The sequence below is a fragment of the Clytia hemisphaerica genome, unplaced genomic scaffold (genome assembly GCF_902728285.1).
Source record: "Clytia hemisphaerica strain Z4C2 unplaced genomic scaffold, Clytia hemisphaerica genome assembly, whole genome shotgun sequence".
Classification (NCBI taxonomy): domain Eukaryota; kingdom Metazoa; phylum Cnidaria; class Hydrozoa; order Leptothecata; family Clytiidae; genus Clytia; species Clytia hemisphaerica.
The window spans coordinates 38,969-57,764 of NW_027103566.1; the positions used below are offsets into that span (position 1 = coordinate 38,969).

General features: G+C 38.6%; 2 protein-coding genes across 3 annotated transcripts in view; both read right to left on the reverse strand.

Annotated features, from left to right (window-relative positions):
• Positions 1 to 605: 605 nt before the first annotated feature.
• Positions 606 to 18,796, reverse strand: part of LOC136800980 (nuclear factor of activated T-cells 5-like) — a 131,482-nt gene continuing 113,291 nt past the window's right edge. Inside the window, exons 2-9 of one of the 2 annotated variants that reach the window (XM_067057593.1) lie at positions 13,011 to 13,059; positions 12,486 to 12,710; positions 12,075 to 12,118; positions 4,896 to 5,006; positions 4,398 to 4,601; positions 3,480 to 3,518; positions 3,008 to 3,233; positions 606 to 2,691 (exon numbers count right to left, since the gene is read on the reverse strand). In XM_067057593.1, the coding sequence (XP_066913694.1) occupies positions 986 to 2,691; positions 3,008 to 3,233; positions 3,480 to 3,518; positions 4,398 to 4,601; positions 4,896 to 5,006; positions 12,075 to 12,118; positions 12,486 to 12,710; positions 13,011 to 13,047 (2,592 nt within the window). In that variant the 5' untranslated portion in view covers positions 13,048 to 13,059 and the 3' untranslated portion in view covers positions 606 to 985. The remainder of the gene's footprint in view (positions 2,692 to 3,007; positions 3,234 to 3,479; positions 3,519 to 4,397; positions 4,602 to 4,895; positions 5,007 to 12,074; positions 12,119 to 12,485; positions 12,711 to 13,010; positions 13,060 to 18,796) is intronic. The other variant, XM_067057594.1, reaches the window with a different exon arrangement.
• LOC136801043 (uncharacterized) lies at positions 17,540 to 18,691 on the reverse strand. The gene has a single exon (XM_067057671.1). It carries the CDS (start codon positions 18,689 to 18,691, stop codon positions 17,540 to 17,542), a length of 1,152 nt encoding a protein of 383 aa, XP_066913772.1.

Sequence of the window (18,796 nt, forward strand, 5' to 3'; positions counted from 1 at the left end):
GATAGGTGAAGTCTTTTGAATTTAACTTTTGAAATAATGGGATCAATGAATCATGAATAAGATTATTTCATCTCATTTTTTCCATTTCGCTATAAATTTTTCCATTTTTTCCAAAATTATTTTAAACATCCTTATCTATTCGTAGATCAGCCGATCAAGATTTCCAGAGCTGAGTTTTTCAATTTGGTGTCACTTTTGCCTCGGTTTTTTAGGGAAGTTTAAACTTGAAGGCTTGCCTTACTTAAGCACCGAAGGGAAAGCGATGGATAGTAGAAATACTTAATTGATTTTCCGTTTCCATTTCAAATATTTTGAACAGAAATAACTGATTGAAATATTCTATCGTTAAAAATGAAACGAGAAGTTTTTTACAAAATTTAAAAGAATAAAATTCAAAATAATGCTAAAATTCTAACGGAACCTCATTCGAAGGGCGAAAATAGACAAGTAACGAATTACTGTATTTTCAAGTTCAAAAAGAAAGCTGTTAGAGAAAAGAGTTTGTTTTGCCCAAAGAAATTCGAATTTATTAAAATACTTTCTCAAGGTAAACCCATTCTACAACAAGTTTTTGCAAAGGAGGAAACAAGACCCACTGTAATGTGTACCACAGATTCCAAATTCACCCTTGTAATTCTCGTTTTTAAATATAAATTCGGTAATTTTCACAAATATAAAACCATATTTCCACGACATGTAAAAATGTATTTGTTACAGAATCTAAGCCATTAGATTTTTGGCCAAACAACGATTTTAATCTTTCATTTAAGTAATTTGTGTGTGTGTGTAAAAAATTTGAGTTCTTTTTTAAAATTTGAAGACTAAAGATGCATGTATCTTAAAACTTTGAAAATCTAGAAATATAACCCCGAAAAAAATTGTTCCCGATAAAAAAAAGTATCAATAATGCCAAAATAAGTTCCCTTAAGGTACATTATTTCAAAAAAACAAAAAAAACAAAAAACATTAGAAGGCGAAATAAAAACTACCTATTATCGTAAAAATTATGATGCGAAACGTAATCTCCGCTCATAGAAGGATGTCTATTATTTTTCATCGTGTTCTCCATATTGTTGGGAGCTGGTGGAGACATATGACGATTCTGCTGGTGTTGGTGCAAAAGTGGTGAACCAACTGGAGAATTGTTATAATTGATCGAGGAAGGATGAGACGACACACGGGCGTATTGTGGCGGTTGGTTGGCGGGCTCGAAGTTAAATATGGCCGGTTGCTGTTGTTGAGTTTGTTGCCTGCTATTGTTAACAGTCTGATGTGGTGATTGTTGAGGTGGTTGGTTAATGTTGTTAGCGCTTGTTGAATGAATCAAATACATTTGTTGAACTACACCTCCTGAGTTTGTTGGGTATTGACGATGTGTGTTGCTGTTTTCCATATTGCTAGAATGTTGCGGAGATGGTTGGGAGCTGAAGGTGATCTGTCGTGAAGGATTGTTGGTTGGTTGCGGAGATTGTTGAATCTGCTGGTGATGTTTGTGTTGCTGTTGTTGGTTTTCTTGAGATGAAGATGTTTGCTGATTAGTGGCTTGATGGTGTTGGACTTGAGAAGTTGACGAGGCTTGTGTGTGGTGAAGGCGATTCTGAGTTTGTTGTGGATTGGTTGTAGTCTGTTGTGACGAGTGTACAACGGTGTGAAACATGGCTCTCGTGTGCGGTAAGATCGGTTGTAAGGTTTTCAACTGTTGTGGGGGCCTCGTTGAGAATTGATTGCTTAACACATTCAATGGTTGTGCGATAATTGGCGTTCCTTGAATGCGTGACGGAGGTGATTTGACGTTAAAAATCTCAATTATATTTTGTTGTGGTACCGTTGTGAACCTTGCCGGACTCTTTTGTTGTGGGCCGGGTTGGATCTGTACTAACGTAGCTTGTTGCAATGGTCTAATAGTTGTGGGTTGAGTAGACGTTCTAGCTGGTTGTAGACTAACCTTTTCTAATGGTACGGCACGTTGGGGCGATGCTAGTAATATCTTATTGGGAAGCGCGATAGCAGCTTGAGTGTGATCTACAGGGATCAAAGCCGTCATTGTAGCACCTTCATGTGGAAGAAGGGTGGCTGGTTTCAATTTGATTTCATGAGTTGTTGGTTGTTGTTGCTTCACGGTAACGGATAGCCGAGGTGCTTGTTGTTGGTGCGGTAATTCTTGTATTTTGACCGGCGCATGGTGTGGCTGGTGGTGTACCAAGATGCTATTTTGTTGAACGGGCTCAACAACTTTATCTATTTTTGTTGTCTTCACACTATTGCTCGTCTCCGCTGACGTGTTTTGTTGTAAGTTAGCTTTAGGAATTTCAACAGGATATTTGACCGGCGTACGCAACGGCAATTCGTCATCATGTTTCCGTTTCCTAGCAACCATCTTATGATCTTCAGCTTCACCACGTTCAGATTTGATGCCATCTTTTTCGGCTGTCGGTAAAACAGACGAGTCTTTGCTGTTCGGCTCCGGCAATGTTATCCCTCCCGTTACCGTTTCTGTTTTGACAGCCTCATCCGGAAACGCTTGACAATTTTTCAACAGTTCTTCGAGCTCATCGGCCGAACGCGTGAGATAGGCGGCCGATTGTCGATAGCCCGCGATGAGCGCGCGTACGGAAGAAAGTTCGGTACCGGATATTTTGAGCAAGGGTTCCTTAACGCTTGATGGTATGAAGGACGGGTGGACTGCAATTCCTGGAAAGAAGTCAAATCAAAACATATTTAACCATGGTAGGAATATATACACCGTTAGAAAGATATAATTATTTTGGAGAAGAAAATATCTTGAGAAATTGAAAAAAGAAGATTTTCTTCTGTTTCAAAAGTTAAGCAACGACACTTCATAGAATATTTGGACACTTTGATTTCTAATCAATGCTCAGAATTTTTCACGACTATTTCACATAAAAAGTTACAGCCCTGTGTAGTATGCTAATAGCAGACACTTCCAATAACCTTCGTCCTTCTGTCTGATTAAACCAGAATTTTCTACAGAATTATTTATACTGACCTTGTGATGCTTTTCGTTTTTCATTAGCCACCCGACCACCAGTGGCGCTATTGACGATGTGTTCAAGTAAGATCTTTTGTGCTTGAGGTGGTTTTGAAGATTTGTCTGCCGCCAAAACGCTACCGCCACCACTTACGCCCCCACTGCTGACGTGGGTTTTGGCATCTATTCTTTGGCGTTTGGCGGCTTCGTTCGTTTCGTTCTGACATGCTTGAGCTAGAATATTCTGAAAAAGGTATAAAAACTCATATATTTCTCATGAAATAGTGTTCTAGAAAAATGGCTCAAAATGAGAAATCGGAGCAAGCAGAGGTTAAGTTTCTTCAGACAGTCTGTCGATATTCTCCACTGTAACCTTTTAAAGAGATTATCTTTCAAAATTTCAGCCGAAATATTCAGAATTCAAAATCTTGTTGAATTTCGTGTATAAATAAAGCAGTCAAAGGGAAACAAATAAATGACGTTATCTTACATTGACTTCAGTGAGTTGTGATGCTGGAATGTGCGTCATCTGTCAAATAAACAATTAATGAATGATTATTCCGTTAGAACATCCAATTCTCAGGGAATCCGGTATATGACGAAAAAATGACCGGTATTTGACGGGAAAACGACCGGAATTGTAGCCGAATTTCGGTATTCCAGTACTTGTTGGAAAAATTTTGACTAGTACCTTATCGGCCAAAACTTAGTCGGCCTTAATTATTAGTCGGCCCTAATTTTAGTCACCTCGTCAAATTTTAGTCACTAAGGGCCGACTAATAATTAAGACCGATTAAAAATTTCTAAATTTACAAGCAGATGGAAAATATACACTTTTTAGTTTCTTATTTTCAATATATTACGAAAAGGTTATTTTTTGGCGGAAATATAAACCATGAAATTATAAATACCTTTAAATAAGCTTAATTCGTAAATTCTTTGTTAAAGTAATACCGATATGAAAAGTGGGTTAAGGAAAACTTAATTATAAACTCTTAATTTGGCCCAAATTTTTAGTCGGCCCAAATTTTAGTCACAAAGCCAAAATTTAGTCACTTAGGGGTGACTAAGTTTTGGCTGATAAGGTATTTGAAAAATTTTCGGTACCTCGGTATTTCATAAAAAATTAAAAGTATTCCGACGATACTTTGAAAGCCTTCACTCTCAGAAGCTCGGGATTTTTCCACGTGGGCTTTTAAAGAAGGAGGCATTTATTCAAAGGGGTCGTTTATTTATAATTTTTCGGCGTTTATTAGAGGGGTGTTGAAAAGAATCGGGTTTTATTCCAAGTAATACGGTAAACAGTGGCCCGTGTGAATGATTGAGAACGCTAAACAGCTTCATAACATTCACTATATCTATTCGTGTCAACATCGACATTTTATGACTATTATAAAATGAGACATACCGAAATTTTTGTATTTGTGTCTCTCAGTCGCGTAGAGCGCCGACAAGACTTCAAATAAGTACGTATTCTTTTGCGAGCGCGTTCACCAAACTCAGGGAACTGACGTTGGCAGGACATAATGATTGCGTTGATTTTCTCTTTGGGTTGTTTGGAGATGGGCACCAATCGGTCCAAATTTTCGTCAACAAACAGACGAACGAACATCTAAAAAAGTTAAAATAGAACTGTTAGATCAATATATAAAACAACCAAGAGGTTGACCTCTCAGGCAGTGTGATTGGGTGAGTAAATGTAGGAGATTCGGAAAGCTCAATGTCTCTCCATTAAAAGAGTTACGTTATCTTTACAACCTAATGACAAGCAAAAACATAGTAGTTTAAACCAAACGGTCATTTCCGAGAAAAAGGTACGTCAATTTCTTCGTCATTCTCGGAATTCCCTCAAAACGAATCATTTGGCCTTTATATTTTAAAAAGCTTTTGGGATGAATATACTCACATTGAAGGCTTTGAGTCGTTCAGGGTTGACATTGGCAGCCATTCCATTTTCATCTTTACGATCGTCCACATCATCATCGTCGTCCTCATCATCGTCGTCGTAATCTGAATCCTAAATCGGGGAGAATCGGGAAATTTAAAGCTAGTAGTAGGTAAAATAAAAACCTTTTGTCGCATTCCGATTCCTAAATTATAAAAATGAATAGTTAGATTATTGTTCAAATTCGTTTTGTTCGTTTTGTCATAATATCGGGGAGTTTTACAGAAGGCAAAATGTCCATAGGTCCTTGCATACATTGGAGCAAACCCCCTCTTTGTGGGTGCTTTCTGATCCATTAATTCAAAAAAGGTTTAAATGCGTGTAAATAAAAAGATCTTCTTCCCCTTTCCCGTAATAAAAAACAGTTTTCTCCAACTTTTAGGGAGAGTTTAATGTTCTCGTTACCATTAGTAGGATTTTGGTCAAAAGGCGGCACACACTCGCACCCTCCATTCCACTACTCCCCTCATGGGTTTACTTACGAGTAAATATTAAACATACATTTCCTGTCATGCATTAGTACACCTAAATTTTTCATTCATGTTATGCATTGCGCGTGAAGAGGTAATACATGTTACGCATTATGATTCAACAGTTTAAAACAGTATCTGGTTTCGATATTAACAATTTTCTTGCTTTCTCGGTAACGTAAATTTAAACATAGCTTAGAAATTCACCTTTCTCTTCTATGCCTACTCACATGGGGTTTCTACTAGCTATCCAATTAGAGGATTTTTTGAGATTTGAAACGACGTAGTCATAACCCAAAAGAACTTTATTTTATAACAAAAGAAAAGGCTTTGTTTAAATCACTCTGTAAATGAATTTCATTATAATACTTTTTTAATGAGGGAGTCATTAAAAACGAAAAAAAAAATAATTGATTATTTCTCTTTCAATCAATCAATCTTTTCCATTTTTTTATTATTTCAAAGTGAGGTAACATAAGCAATGTCACAGGCTTTTGATTGACTGGCTGACGCAATTATAGGCGTTATCTAAAATTGGTTTAGCGTGAAGCATTCTGTCAGATCCCTATTGTTTTTGGTGGAGCAGTGGATGAAGGATAGATTGAGTGCTATAGCAAAATAGCAATCTCGTCAAATGCTCCACTTACCAGGGGGGGGGTCTTGCAGTTACTCCTTGACACTATGTGGAGTAACTGCAATTTTGGACATTTTCTACAGACACCACCACCCTTGCAGTTATTCCATAGTGTACTAACTGATTTTACCCTCAAAATTGGTGTATACCACCCCCAAAAATGCCAAATTTGGCAATTTTTTCACTGAATTCCTCATTTTTGATACCAGTTTACTGGGTACGTCTTATTAACGACCGTTCAAGAGTTAAATATCTCAATCATTTTCCAAGTTTGTTAAAATATCTTTCATGCCTTGATTGAAGAAAAAATTTTGTGATTTTTTTTTGACTTTTGAAAAAAATGTTTTGAATTTTTTTGCTTCCGGAATTTTTAAAAACCTAAAATTTTAAGTGAAAATTGAAAAATGTGCTCACTTAGTACACCATATCCTACCAAAATCGACAATTTTGGGCTTAGGCACCACCCATGTTGCAGTTAGTCCACTGGTGGAGTAACTGTTTTCCCAAATTTTGGTTTATATACCACCACGGTAGTAATTGTCATAGCGTTTATATAATAACTGCATGACCCCCCCCTGCACTTACTTAACTCAGCATCGTCAAAAATTGTCGGTTCAGTAAGACGTAGACTTCATTTAGGGCACATAAACATTTCAGATCCGTAAACCTTTACAACAACTTTTTCAATTTTTTTATAGCAAAGTATACAAGATGGAGCACGGAACTACTAATGGAGTAACAAAGGCAACAGAAAGACACGCAGATGTTGCTTTTCAAAAGATACACGAAATCATTGATGGTGCTATGAGAGCACAATGCATGGGTCTGGTATGGAAACTAATAATCCATGACATGATAAACGCCACAGATGGGTTTCTTTCTTGCAAAGAAATATGTCAACAAATCAAGGGTCATGATATTATCCCAGATCATTTGCAACGAGTAATGAGATATCTGTCTAACTTCGATGTTTTTGAAGAGAAATACAATGATGAGGGTGAGATTGTGTTCAAAAGCACTGAAGTATCCAAACAGTTGCCGCAACCGTTGGTTCATTCAATGCTTGCGCCGCATTTAATAGACTTCCTACAAGGAACACTAAGCGAAGATAATAGCCTTCTTAAGCAAGTCACTGGATCAGATTTGAGGCAACTCGTGGATAACGATGAAGAATTTGGAGGTTCCTTTTGGAACTACATGAAGACGACCAATGAAGAACTCCTCCCAGACATACCAAAGGTGACCGAAGCCATAACGAGAGAAGGTAAACAGAATGCTACTATAGTTGATGTAGGGGGTGGATCTGGTCAAATGTCCAAAGCCTTCCATGACAACCTCCCCAGCCTCAGGTGCATCAATTTTGATACACCAGAAGTGATTAAGAAACACCCTGAAATTCCCGGAGTCGAGATGGTTGGTGGTGATTTTTTCAAAGCAGAAACGCTCCCTAAATGTGATATCATTTTTACAAAATATATCTTCCACGATTGGCCAGAGAGTCACTGCATTAGAATGATGGAAAACTTCCACAAAGTCTTAGCCGATGATGGAATCTTGCTCTCACTTAATTGTGATCTCCCTGAGCCTGGCGAGAGAAAAGAGGCATGGCACAATGCATCTATGGATTTAACAATGGCGATGTTGTTTGGCAAAGGTTCAGCTGAAAGAACTTTGACAGAATATAAAACGCTTCACCGAAAAGCTGGTTTCAATATCAACCGTACAATTGATCTCGGCGTGGTTGAGAGACCTTACAAATTAATTATCTCAACAAAAATTTGAATGATCCGAAAGAATGCCGACTGAAAATATTCTCAATTACTGTTTACTGCATTTTAATTTACAGTTGTCAATAATTTTATGCAACAAGAAAAGAAATAGTATAATCAGTTAATGAAATTTAAATCTGTTTTTCAGCATTCCACAATTTAAGAAGCTACTATTAATTGAATTTTTCCTCAAAATCCAATAGCGCTCCGCAACGTATACGTCATAATTATTACTTTTCACTTTTTTAGACATTTGTACGAGTTGCAATCCCACAATTCAATGCGGTTGTTATATATCTTTTGTCAAATTATGTAATTAACGTACAAAGAGATTAACGCAAAGGTTGATGGGATTGGAACTCGTACAAATACATCGAGAGTAATGATTATGTCAAAAACAAAATCTATTTTTAGATTCAGCGCGGTGCGCTATTGGCGAGTCAGACCAATGTGGTTAGCAGCTATTTTACCGGCCCGAAAATTTGAAAATCTATACAAGAATAAAATTGATTTTGTAGTCATTTTCAAATTCTGGAGAAACTGATATAGTATTTTTTTCAAGTCTTCTAACTTTCTATTTTATCTTACTATACTAATTGAGTTTATGAAAAATTTCTGTAACGCTAGCCCAGCATTAAGAGACATCTCCGTCTATCACGGGCTTCGCATAGCCGTCATAGCCGTAAGAGTACCGAGTTTATGTACCGGAGGATATCGAGGGCGACGGTAAGTGAAATCGATACAAAACAAAGTCGATAGTTGATGTACGGCTCTATATCGCCTTTGCTCACCTAAATAGACGACGGTATCTTGGTGTTTTTACCGTCGTCGAGCAAAGTGGACGGCGATTTCGGCCCCTTGTCAGCTTTGCTTTATACCGTCCCCCTCGATTTATCTCGAATACATAAACTCGGTAGTATACGGATATAGGTAATCTATGAAAATTTTTGAAGAAGTCGTCGCAGTGCAAATCTTTCGCAAATTTAAAAACCCATTTTTCCGTGGAAACAATTGATGTTTTTTGTTTTTTTAGGACCCTTGGGGCATAAGCTATCCGTCGACCACAAAAATTCTAAAATTCGTGAATTGACCGTTGACAACATTAGGGGTAACGGGACCCAATGACGTCACAGGTTTGGGAAAAACTTCAAAATGCGAGATCTCGAGTTTGAAAAGAAGTTGGGAGGTCGTTGACCCCTCATTGGATCAAGAATTCTATGGGGAATAAGATGGGAGGGGTTATGAGGCTTGAAAAAGGCTTGGAAATTTGGCTGATTTTTCAGGCGTTTTCACTTGATGACGTCATCAAAACAGGAAAAATGCGATATCTTGAGATTCGAAAGGAATGGTTGACCCCTCATTGGATCGGAAATTTAATGGAGAATAAGTTGGGAGGGGTAAGAGTGGGTATATATAGAGACTTTTGAAATTAAATATATTCAAATTGAGGCATCTTAGGTCCAATAACGTCATCAAAAACTGAAAAATACAATATCTAGAGTTTGAGAAGGATTTAAGCAATGATTGAACCCTCATTGGATCGGAAATCATCATGAGAATATATTTGGTCAATGGAGAAATAGTTACAGTAGAGTGAAAAGTTTATTACACATTCGATGACACCTTTTAGAGCCCAAATTTATTTATTTATTTATTAAAGGATTTACAGTCCAGGCACACTAGGGCCTCTAAACCGGTCTATCTACATAATGATTACAAAAGTGATCTTGAATCGTAACGTAGCGGGTGCTTTATCCATGCCTGAGTCAGTTCTTCTTTAAATGCTTTGATTGACTTAGCATTAACAACATTTTTTGGGAGCTGGTTCCACGCCGGTATGCATCTATAATAAAATGATTTTGTTTGCACACCCCTTAATCCATCATCTGAGAAATTAGGGATCAATTCGTAATCATGTTTACGATGGGGACGAGTTCGGCGAGAAAACTTTTTGACGATGGTATTTTTGTCGGAATTGAAGGTGTTTGTATATTTGAACCATGTCGCCAAATTGTCTCCTAAATTCAAGAGATCGTAAGTCCAGTTTTCGCAGGCGCTGCTCGTATGTTAAATTTCGTAGACGACGTACCATTCTTGCCGCACGCCTTTGAACCCCTTCAAGTAGGTTGACTTGCTTACGCAATCTAGGTGACCATACCGATTGAGCATATTCCAGATGAGGTCGAACAAAGTGTGTAAAGTGTCCTGGGACATAATTCCTCGAAGCCTCTTCTGATCACACCGAGAATTGAGTTTGCTTTCTTGACCTGTTTCGATATGTGCTCTTCAAAGGTAATATCGGAGTCGATCATCACACCTAGATCCTTTTCAAGGGAAACGGGTTCAAGTTGGTTTCCATCTAACGAGTATGGATGTGCATGGATGATGTTCTCGAATTTCCCGAGAGTTAGTACATGGCATATATCTGGATGGAATTTTATAAGCCATTTTCTCGACCAATTTTCCAGTTCATTGATGTCCTGTTGGATTGTCAAAGAATCCTCGAATGAGTTGATCTCTTTGACTATCTTCGTATCATCGGCAAATAGGAAAATAGATGAGATGACGTTGTCCGGGAGGTCATTGATATAGATAACAAAGAGAAGTGGGCCAAGGACACTTCCTTGAGGAATACCACTTACAACGGAGTTTGTACTTGATCGAGCTTGATCGACCTTTACGAGTTGCTTTCTGTCTGTCAAGAAAGACTCTATCCATCGTATCCATATTCCATATACTTCAACTTTCTTCAGCAAGCGACGGTAAGGAACAGTATCGAAGGCTTTACCAAAATCGAAATATATCGTATCAACTACTTTACCATTAGCAATGCTTTCGCAGCACTTATTCAAGTAGTTCAGGAGTTGAGTAACTGTTGATCGGTGACTGATGAAGCCGTATTGTTTATTTGACAATAGTTTTTGATCTTGTAGATGATTCATGATATGCCTCCTAAGAAATGATTCCATCAATTTACAAACAACTGATGTCAGGCTGACTGGTCTATAGTTTATTGCTAGATTTTGAGCGCCCTTGTTCTTGTAAATTGGTGAAACGTAAGCCATCTTCCATTCTTTCGGTATGATTCAACACGACAAGGTTTTATTCATTATGATCGCCAAAGGCTCGGCTACGTGGTCGACCAATTCTACCAACATTTTGGGATGAATTTCATCTAGACCAAAGGATTTGTTGGTGTCAATCAGTTTTATCTTTTCTTCATCATCTCCTCGGTGACGAGTAGATCACTAATCTTCTTTTCTGTTCGTGCAGGGAAATCTGGTAATTCACCCTCTGGCTCATCAGTAAAGACACTACAAAACTGCTTTTGCAAGATGTTTGCCTTCTCGTGTGGTCGTCATGTTTAAGAGACGATTTATCATCAGGGTTCTGGAGAAGTGGCGAAACTCCACTTGTTGATTTGAGTTTACTTCTTACGTGAGACCAAAAGATCTTGGGTTTCTCTTTGGATTTGTCATAGATACTCTTCTCATATTCCCGATGTGCCTTCACCAGCATTCGATTTACTCTATTCCTTGCATATACATAGTTGGCGCGGTGACGATCTCGGTAGAGAGGTGAAGACGTAACAAAACAAAAACAAAAACAAAAAACTTGTCATATCTTTAGTTTTAAACCATTTTAAGTGGTAATTCTTTGTTCTTTGGGATTTATTCAGTCTATAGTTTCCCCTTTACTATCCAAAGGGCTTATGATGCGTTCAGCTTATCTACTCCTAGGCGAGTTTATGAAAAATTTCTCAAATTGCCAGGGGGTTGATTCGAGTATAAAAGAGGGATTGCGTGCAGTTTTAAAACACGAAATCTTTTTGTCTTTCGAAAATGCAGTTATTATTTGGTCTTTTAAGGCGCGTCATGTCGACCTTAAATTCGTAAATACAGCAACATTCTTTATATATTTTCCATTCTTATACACTGATGATATATTGATGCTCTCCATTTGGCGTTTTACTGCTCAATAAGTTCCCGTTTTCAATTAAAATGAAATCGCTTTCAAACTTACTGAAGAAACTCTCACAATTGAAGATTTAACCGGCGTTTGCGACGACGGGAACCGTCTAGTTTAATCTATTGAAATTCACTAATTTGTTGCCATTTCAGCTTAAGCTAAATCTCAGAAGAAATAAAGATTGTTTTTTTTGCCGACCAACTTATTAACTGACTAACCTCTTAACAACATAGCCTGTAAAATTATAAATCAGTTTGGGAAGTGATTCTCAACAGGCCAGTTTAATGATTTAAAATACCTTTTCAAATTGTCTTTCTCGCGATGCCATTTGTACAGGTTTCTCTGAAAAGTAAATAGGACTCGTTATTATATATCATCATCATTGTCAAATGATCTTTGGCATATTGCCTTTTATGTGATCTAAAACCAAATAAGTCTGTGACCCAAGAGCTTCTCTTTCGAGTGATCTACCTAAAGGTTCTCCCTGCATTGATCCATTTACTCTCGAACCTTTAATTCTCCTCTTTAATTGCTTTTTGCTGAGCATTAAGTAGAGCGGCACCAAGTAACATTTTGGAATACTTGACATGAGCCCTCCGGGAATTGAAAATACGACCCTGCACACCGTCGTCAAAGAATCATATCTTTACACTCGGTCGAAATGCATGAAAATCAGTAAAATAAATAAAATACAAAAGATATAACCAACCTTTAGGTGGGTACAACGACAGTTTGTTACGTGATAGAAATTTATCCAGCCACCCTGTTGATGCTTTAAAATCATGACAGTAAGGTGTGATCAGGTGTTTAGCCTCTTTTCGAATCATATCAGGTTGGACCAGCACTCCGTTCTGTTGTTCTCGCAAAACATATTGGACAAGTTGTTCATCAACACTTGATGGATATGAGATCTTTCGACCAAGGATGGCATTGGCTAGAAGAATCCATAAAAAATCAAGAAATGTTTACGAAACGAATTTCGCACTTCATTACATTATACATTACCTTATTACACGAAAATAAGTAGACACATAATTAACAGCCTTGAAATTAACACGCAAAAAATAATTTTATTGCTTTTTTATTTGCTTTTTCAAGGACACCGCGGCTGGTTCCAATAAACACGAAATTTCTTAATTCGTGTTAATTACATGTCTATTTATTTTTGTGTAATAAGGTAGGTTGGATAACCAGACACAATAATCAAGCATTCTTATATAAAATATCAACATACCAGGATCATAAACTCCACTGCGCTCAGCTTCTGCCATAACTCAAGTTTTCTATAAAATATGAAGAAAATTATTTTAGATTTTTTATACCCACTTGGCCATGTCTGCACAGGTTCTCCCTGACTTAGGTATATATTAGTTTAAACTTTAAAACACAAAATTGCATATACCATATTACTTCTAATAAACACCCCGTTTTTCAAAAACCCCATCGAATAAACACCAATCTCTGAAGGAAAATTTTCAATAACTAACCGTTAATTTGAAACAAGTGGCTGTAAGGAAGAGTCACGAGTCCCATTTATAAAACTCTGAAATAACTTATTTGCGCGCTATTAATTAAGTGATCTTGGTTAAAATTACAAAATATATGGTTGAAATTTACATGTGGGAAAACTTTCTGGATGTTTACACAAGTTAATGTCTAACAGTAAAAAACACTGACTGGATATCCTTTTTTAAAGAAGTCCATGCAACTAACACCCTACATCACTCTTTCTCGCTATTTTTAATACATGACTGTATTTTGTAATTTTTTTTTGTAATTTTGTAATAATGGAATTTTGTGGCAAATATTATTTGCAATTTTAATTAATCGTAGTCAAAAGCTGTTATTGTCCTACGATAACAACTGGCAGTTCCAGTGAAGATTGGTCTTACTTCATAGTTCGATAGCAAGATCACTTGCCCAGAATAGGTCATACAAAATGCTGTGATGACGAGCTAAGAAAGGATCTAACTTGCCTTTCTGGAGGAACACTTACAACAAAGTACATAACAAAAACATTAGAAGCAATAGCTGATACAGGATGTCAGAGTTGTGTCATTAGTGCCAAACAACTACAAAGACTTGACCTCAGAGAAGAAGACCTGATACCAGCAATAATGAAAATCAAGGCAGCCAACAACAACTCTATGCCAATCCTTGGAGCTGCCATCCTCCACATCAGGGGACATTTAGCTAACGGTGACACCAAAGAGGCAAGACAAGTGGCTTACGCAAATGAAGTAACTTACAGATTCTTCCTCAGCAAACAATTGTGTGTCAAACTTGGGATCATATCAAGCACTTTTCCCACAATTGGTAAAGTTGGTATAATCCGAGAGGCAGAAGATGGAGGACGGACAAGCTCACCTGATCCTACTTCAGAAGTATCCATCACATCATCCCAACTCCCAAAGAGTGCACTGACTGCGATTGTCTGAAGAGGGAGCTGCCATCACCAAAACCTAAAAAGTTTCCCTTCCCAGCAACTGAAGAAAACAGGTATAAGCCCACAGGCTCATCAACTATTACCGTTCCAGCACCTTCAACACATTAGCCATCAATAGTACACACCAAGCCACTTCACCTGATGATCGACCCATCAGCAACACCAAAAACATACCACACTCCTTGTTGTCTTTGCATTGGCAAGAAGATGCTAAAGCTGGATTGAAAGCTAAGGGTAATAGAGCCTGTCCCAGTCCGGGAATCTATTACCTGGTGCCATAAAATGGTGGTCGGTGCAAAGAAGGATATGGCACACCTTGGAGAACTGTTGACTTCCAGTGCTTGATGCAAATGCCACCAAGGAGACCAATCACACGATGTCACCATTCCACCAGGCCTGTCTTGCTCCCTCCGGGAAAAAAAAGACTGTCTTTGACTGCTGGAATGGCCACCACAACATCCCCCTTGAACGAGACGATCAGCATCTGACCACCTTCATTACCCTCAATGAGGAAGATACAGATACAAGGTCGCACCCCAAGGCTAATTACTTCTGGTGACAATATACCAGAAGACTGAATGATAGTCTCAGATGTCCCAGACAAGACCAAATTCATCGATGACTCACTACTCTGGACAAACGACATTGAAGCTAGTTTCCATCAAGCTGTTGAATACTTGGATTTATTGGGAAAAAATGGTGTCACACTAAATCCTGAGAAAGTCGTATTAGTTCAAGATTGTGTCACATTTGCTGGCTTTGAAATAGCCCTGGACAGCATCAAGCCAATCTGTCTAGCTACTGATTGGTCAAAGAAAGGAGTACTGGCTCCTACAGAAGCGATACTAATACAGGGTTGCTAAAACCTGGTTGCCGTCATGATGGGTGCAAGATCACACTAACTGGCAGAAGGTGCACCAACAAATCTGAATCCAGTTACTACCCTATAGTTGGGCGAAGCATTAGCGGTTGATGACACACTGGAAAAGACAGATACTGTAGCGGCCTTAAATCGAAGGGGCGCTGACGAATGACGATAGGATTTCAGAACACGATTCTTGACATTAGAAATCAGGCTAAAAAATCACAAATAGCCATAAATTAGAAAAAGGTAAGAAATTCTACAAAATGCTTCAAATATCTATGTCGAAAATATGAAAGGCCTGCTGCTTGAAAATGGTCTCCAAAAAGGCTGAGATAAATAGAGAGACTCTCCAAAAAATAACAAACGTGGGTGGCACAAAGACTACCCAAAGAGAAAAATACCTCAAAAAAGACACGTCAAAAATTAAAGGCAATGTGCCACCAGAAAATGCATGTATGCCAGAAAGGAAACCCTAACACTGAAAATATTACAGGTTCTGGCTGGCTAGGAATATATACAAAAATTATATGGAAATAAAATACTCACTAAAATCACTGTCGAAATTCACTCCCACAACACGACGATCCTCACTCATGAAAACATAAAAAACATCTCACATCTCAAAAATTCGTAAGTCTCAAAAACTGAAATGAGCAGAAAAACGTCACTGATAAATCAACGAATCAGGAGTCAGTATGAAAAAAAGGGCGAATCAAAAACGAGAACGCAAATGTAGAAAAGACTGTACAAAGAATGCACGCAAAAATCAATTACTATCAAAACTAATTACCGTGCATTCTGAATAAAGAAGGAGGAGGAGGAGGAGGAGGAGGAGGAGGAGGAGGAGGAGGAGGTGAACCTTCCCTTGGCACAGGGAATAGGCCCTAACTTAACTTAGGGTTCACAGCGCTATGACAAATAAAAAAGTATAGTAAAAACGAAAACATTAAGTGCAAAATAATATAGCCTATTTAAAATTATAAATAATTTTTCTCCATTCAACACGATCAAGAGCTTTCCCATACCATTCACATTTCAAAACATCGACTTTCTTTAAACTTTTGTAAATACCACGACCATAGGTAAAATCAGGCGCTCCGCGAGGGCGCTTTTCATTAACCCAACACGTTAACATTTTACGAGGAAGACGGTCAGAAGACATTCGAGCAACATGCCCTAGCCAACGAAGTTGCCGGCGTATGACATAAATGTCAATAGCGAGTAATCCAGTTCGATTTAAGAGATCTGTAGTAGATATCCTATGGATTCTCGTATGTTTCAAATTCAAACGACACATGGTACGAACACATCTCGCATGAAATCCACGTAACTTTCGAAAAGTAGCTTCGGTCAAACACCAATGCTCAGCTCCATACAATAAGATTGCCAGTATAAGAGATTCATAGACTGACTTTTTGACACCAAACGAAATACTTGTTGAGGTAAATATACAATTTTTCAATGCACCAAATGCACTACTAGCAACCTTGATTCTCGATTCAACATCTAACATATCTCTACAATCGGTAGTGAGCATGGAACCCAAATAACAAAAACTTTTAACAATTGGTATGAATGTTTCATCACTAATTCTAACATCGGTTAAGTCAGAATTATCGAACGATGCTGGGTCGGCGTAAACACGATTAGGAGCAGCGACAAATAAGATTTCTGATTTTGAACTCTTTTCCTGAGTACCAACGTGTACTTCAAGACCAAATTTCAAGAAGTGCCGAATCAATAACGGTAAATATATTTCGACAGATTCTCTGGAGGTGAATAGGACTCCAGTGTCATCGGCGTACTCTGAATCAGGTAAAGCGAACTGTTCACAATTTTTAGTTGAAGGGTTTCGACCAGTTAGAGTGTCATCCATTTTGGTACAAAAGATGGAAACTTCCCTTGGGTGAGTAGTTCGCCACGTTATCATAACAGCAGCGAGGTAGAAGATAAAAAGAAGTGGCCCCAATATGTCACCCTGCTTAACACCGATGATACTATCGATTCTTTTGGTAATATCGTTAACGACAAACTTTACTTCAACATTGGCATGGAGAGCTTTCAAAAGCCGAATTAACTTTGCAGGTACACCAAAGATGTCCAAAACTTCCCAGAGTAGCTCGCGCGGCACTCGGTCGAAGGCCTTGACAAGATCGAGAAAGAGGATCCAGGTTTCCAAGCCATGTTCCCTTCTTTTCTTCATGGCCATCTTAACTGTAAAGATGCCATCGACACACCCTCGGCCTGGACGGAATCCACATTGGGGTTCATGATCGAGTGACTAAATAATAATAATAATAATAATTACTAATGGAAGGACGTCTCAAGGGATACCTGACGTCACGTCTATATGTTGCCTACATACAGCAGTAACATTTGGCTCCCCTCGAGATATCCTTTCATATCATCTCGAAATAAAACATCAAAATCATCACAATTAAATTTCATTCAATTATATAAGGCTCATCGGCGGGGAATCTCCTTCAACCAACAATACCAGTTTCGATACTGGACGTTTAAACAGAGATCCATCGGCCATCCGGACTACGACTTGTCTGACATTTCCATCGGTACCTGTTATGACTTCGTCGATCATACATAATCTCCACTCATTTCGAATATCGGACGCGTCTGTCAACAGGGCGACATCACCGACTTTGAACGAACGTCTTTCTTTTAACCACTTGGAACGTTGTTGGATGTTTTGGCAGTACTCTTTGCGCCATCTCGACCAAAACTCGTTCAGTAAATGTTGGACTCGACGCCATCGTTTACGAGTGAAGACTCCTGCTGATTTGAACTCGCCAGGTGGTGGAGCGACGACGTTCGATTTCATGGTGAGTAAGTTGGAGGGTGACAAAGGTAGTGGACTTGATGGATCGCTCAACGTTTCAGTTGTCAACGGTCTGGAGTTTATGACTGCTTCTGCTTCACACATAAAGGTACGAAAGGATTCATCGTCGAGACTGTGACCATGAGTTGATAGCAATGAATTGAGAATGGATCTTACAGACCTGATCTGTCTTTCCCACACACCTCCAAAATGACTTGCTAAAGGTGGGTTCCTCTTCCATCTGATCCAATCTCCTCCTTGTAGATTCAGAAATCGATTGATCTTATCATCATCAAGCTCAAGGACAGCGTTCCTAAGCTCATTTGCTGCTCCTACGAAGTTGGTGCCATTGTCGGAGTGCATAGTACGAATGTTTCCACGTCGAGCGATGAATCTTCTGAGGGACTGAATGAAGGAATCAGTTTCAAGGGAGTGGCTGACTTCAATGTGGACTGCTCGAGAAGCGAAGCAAGTAAAAAGGGATCCATAACGTTTAAGTTCTTTCCTTTTTTCTTTGATGATGAAGGGTCCGAAGTAGTCTACACCACACACTGTGAAAGGAGGGCTTTCGTCAAATCTCTCAGATGGTAGATCAGACATCTTTTGAGGAGTTGCTGTACCACGTAGCTTGCGACATTGAACACATTTTGCGATGAGAGTACGAACGACTGAGTTGATGTTGGTGATCCAGTAGCCTCTCGATCTGATCTCGTTGATGGTGATACCTCGTCCTGCATGGTGAACGAGAGAATGACAATGTTGGGCGATCATAAGGGAGAACTTGCTTCTTTTGCTGAGGATGATTGGATGCTTCAGGTTGTTGTCAAGTAGTAAATTATTGGATAACCTGCCACCGACACGTAGGATCCTGTTTTC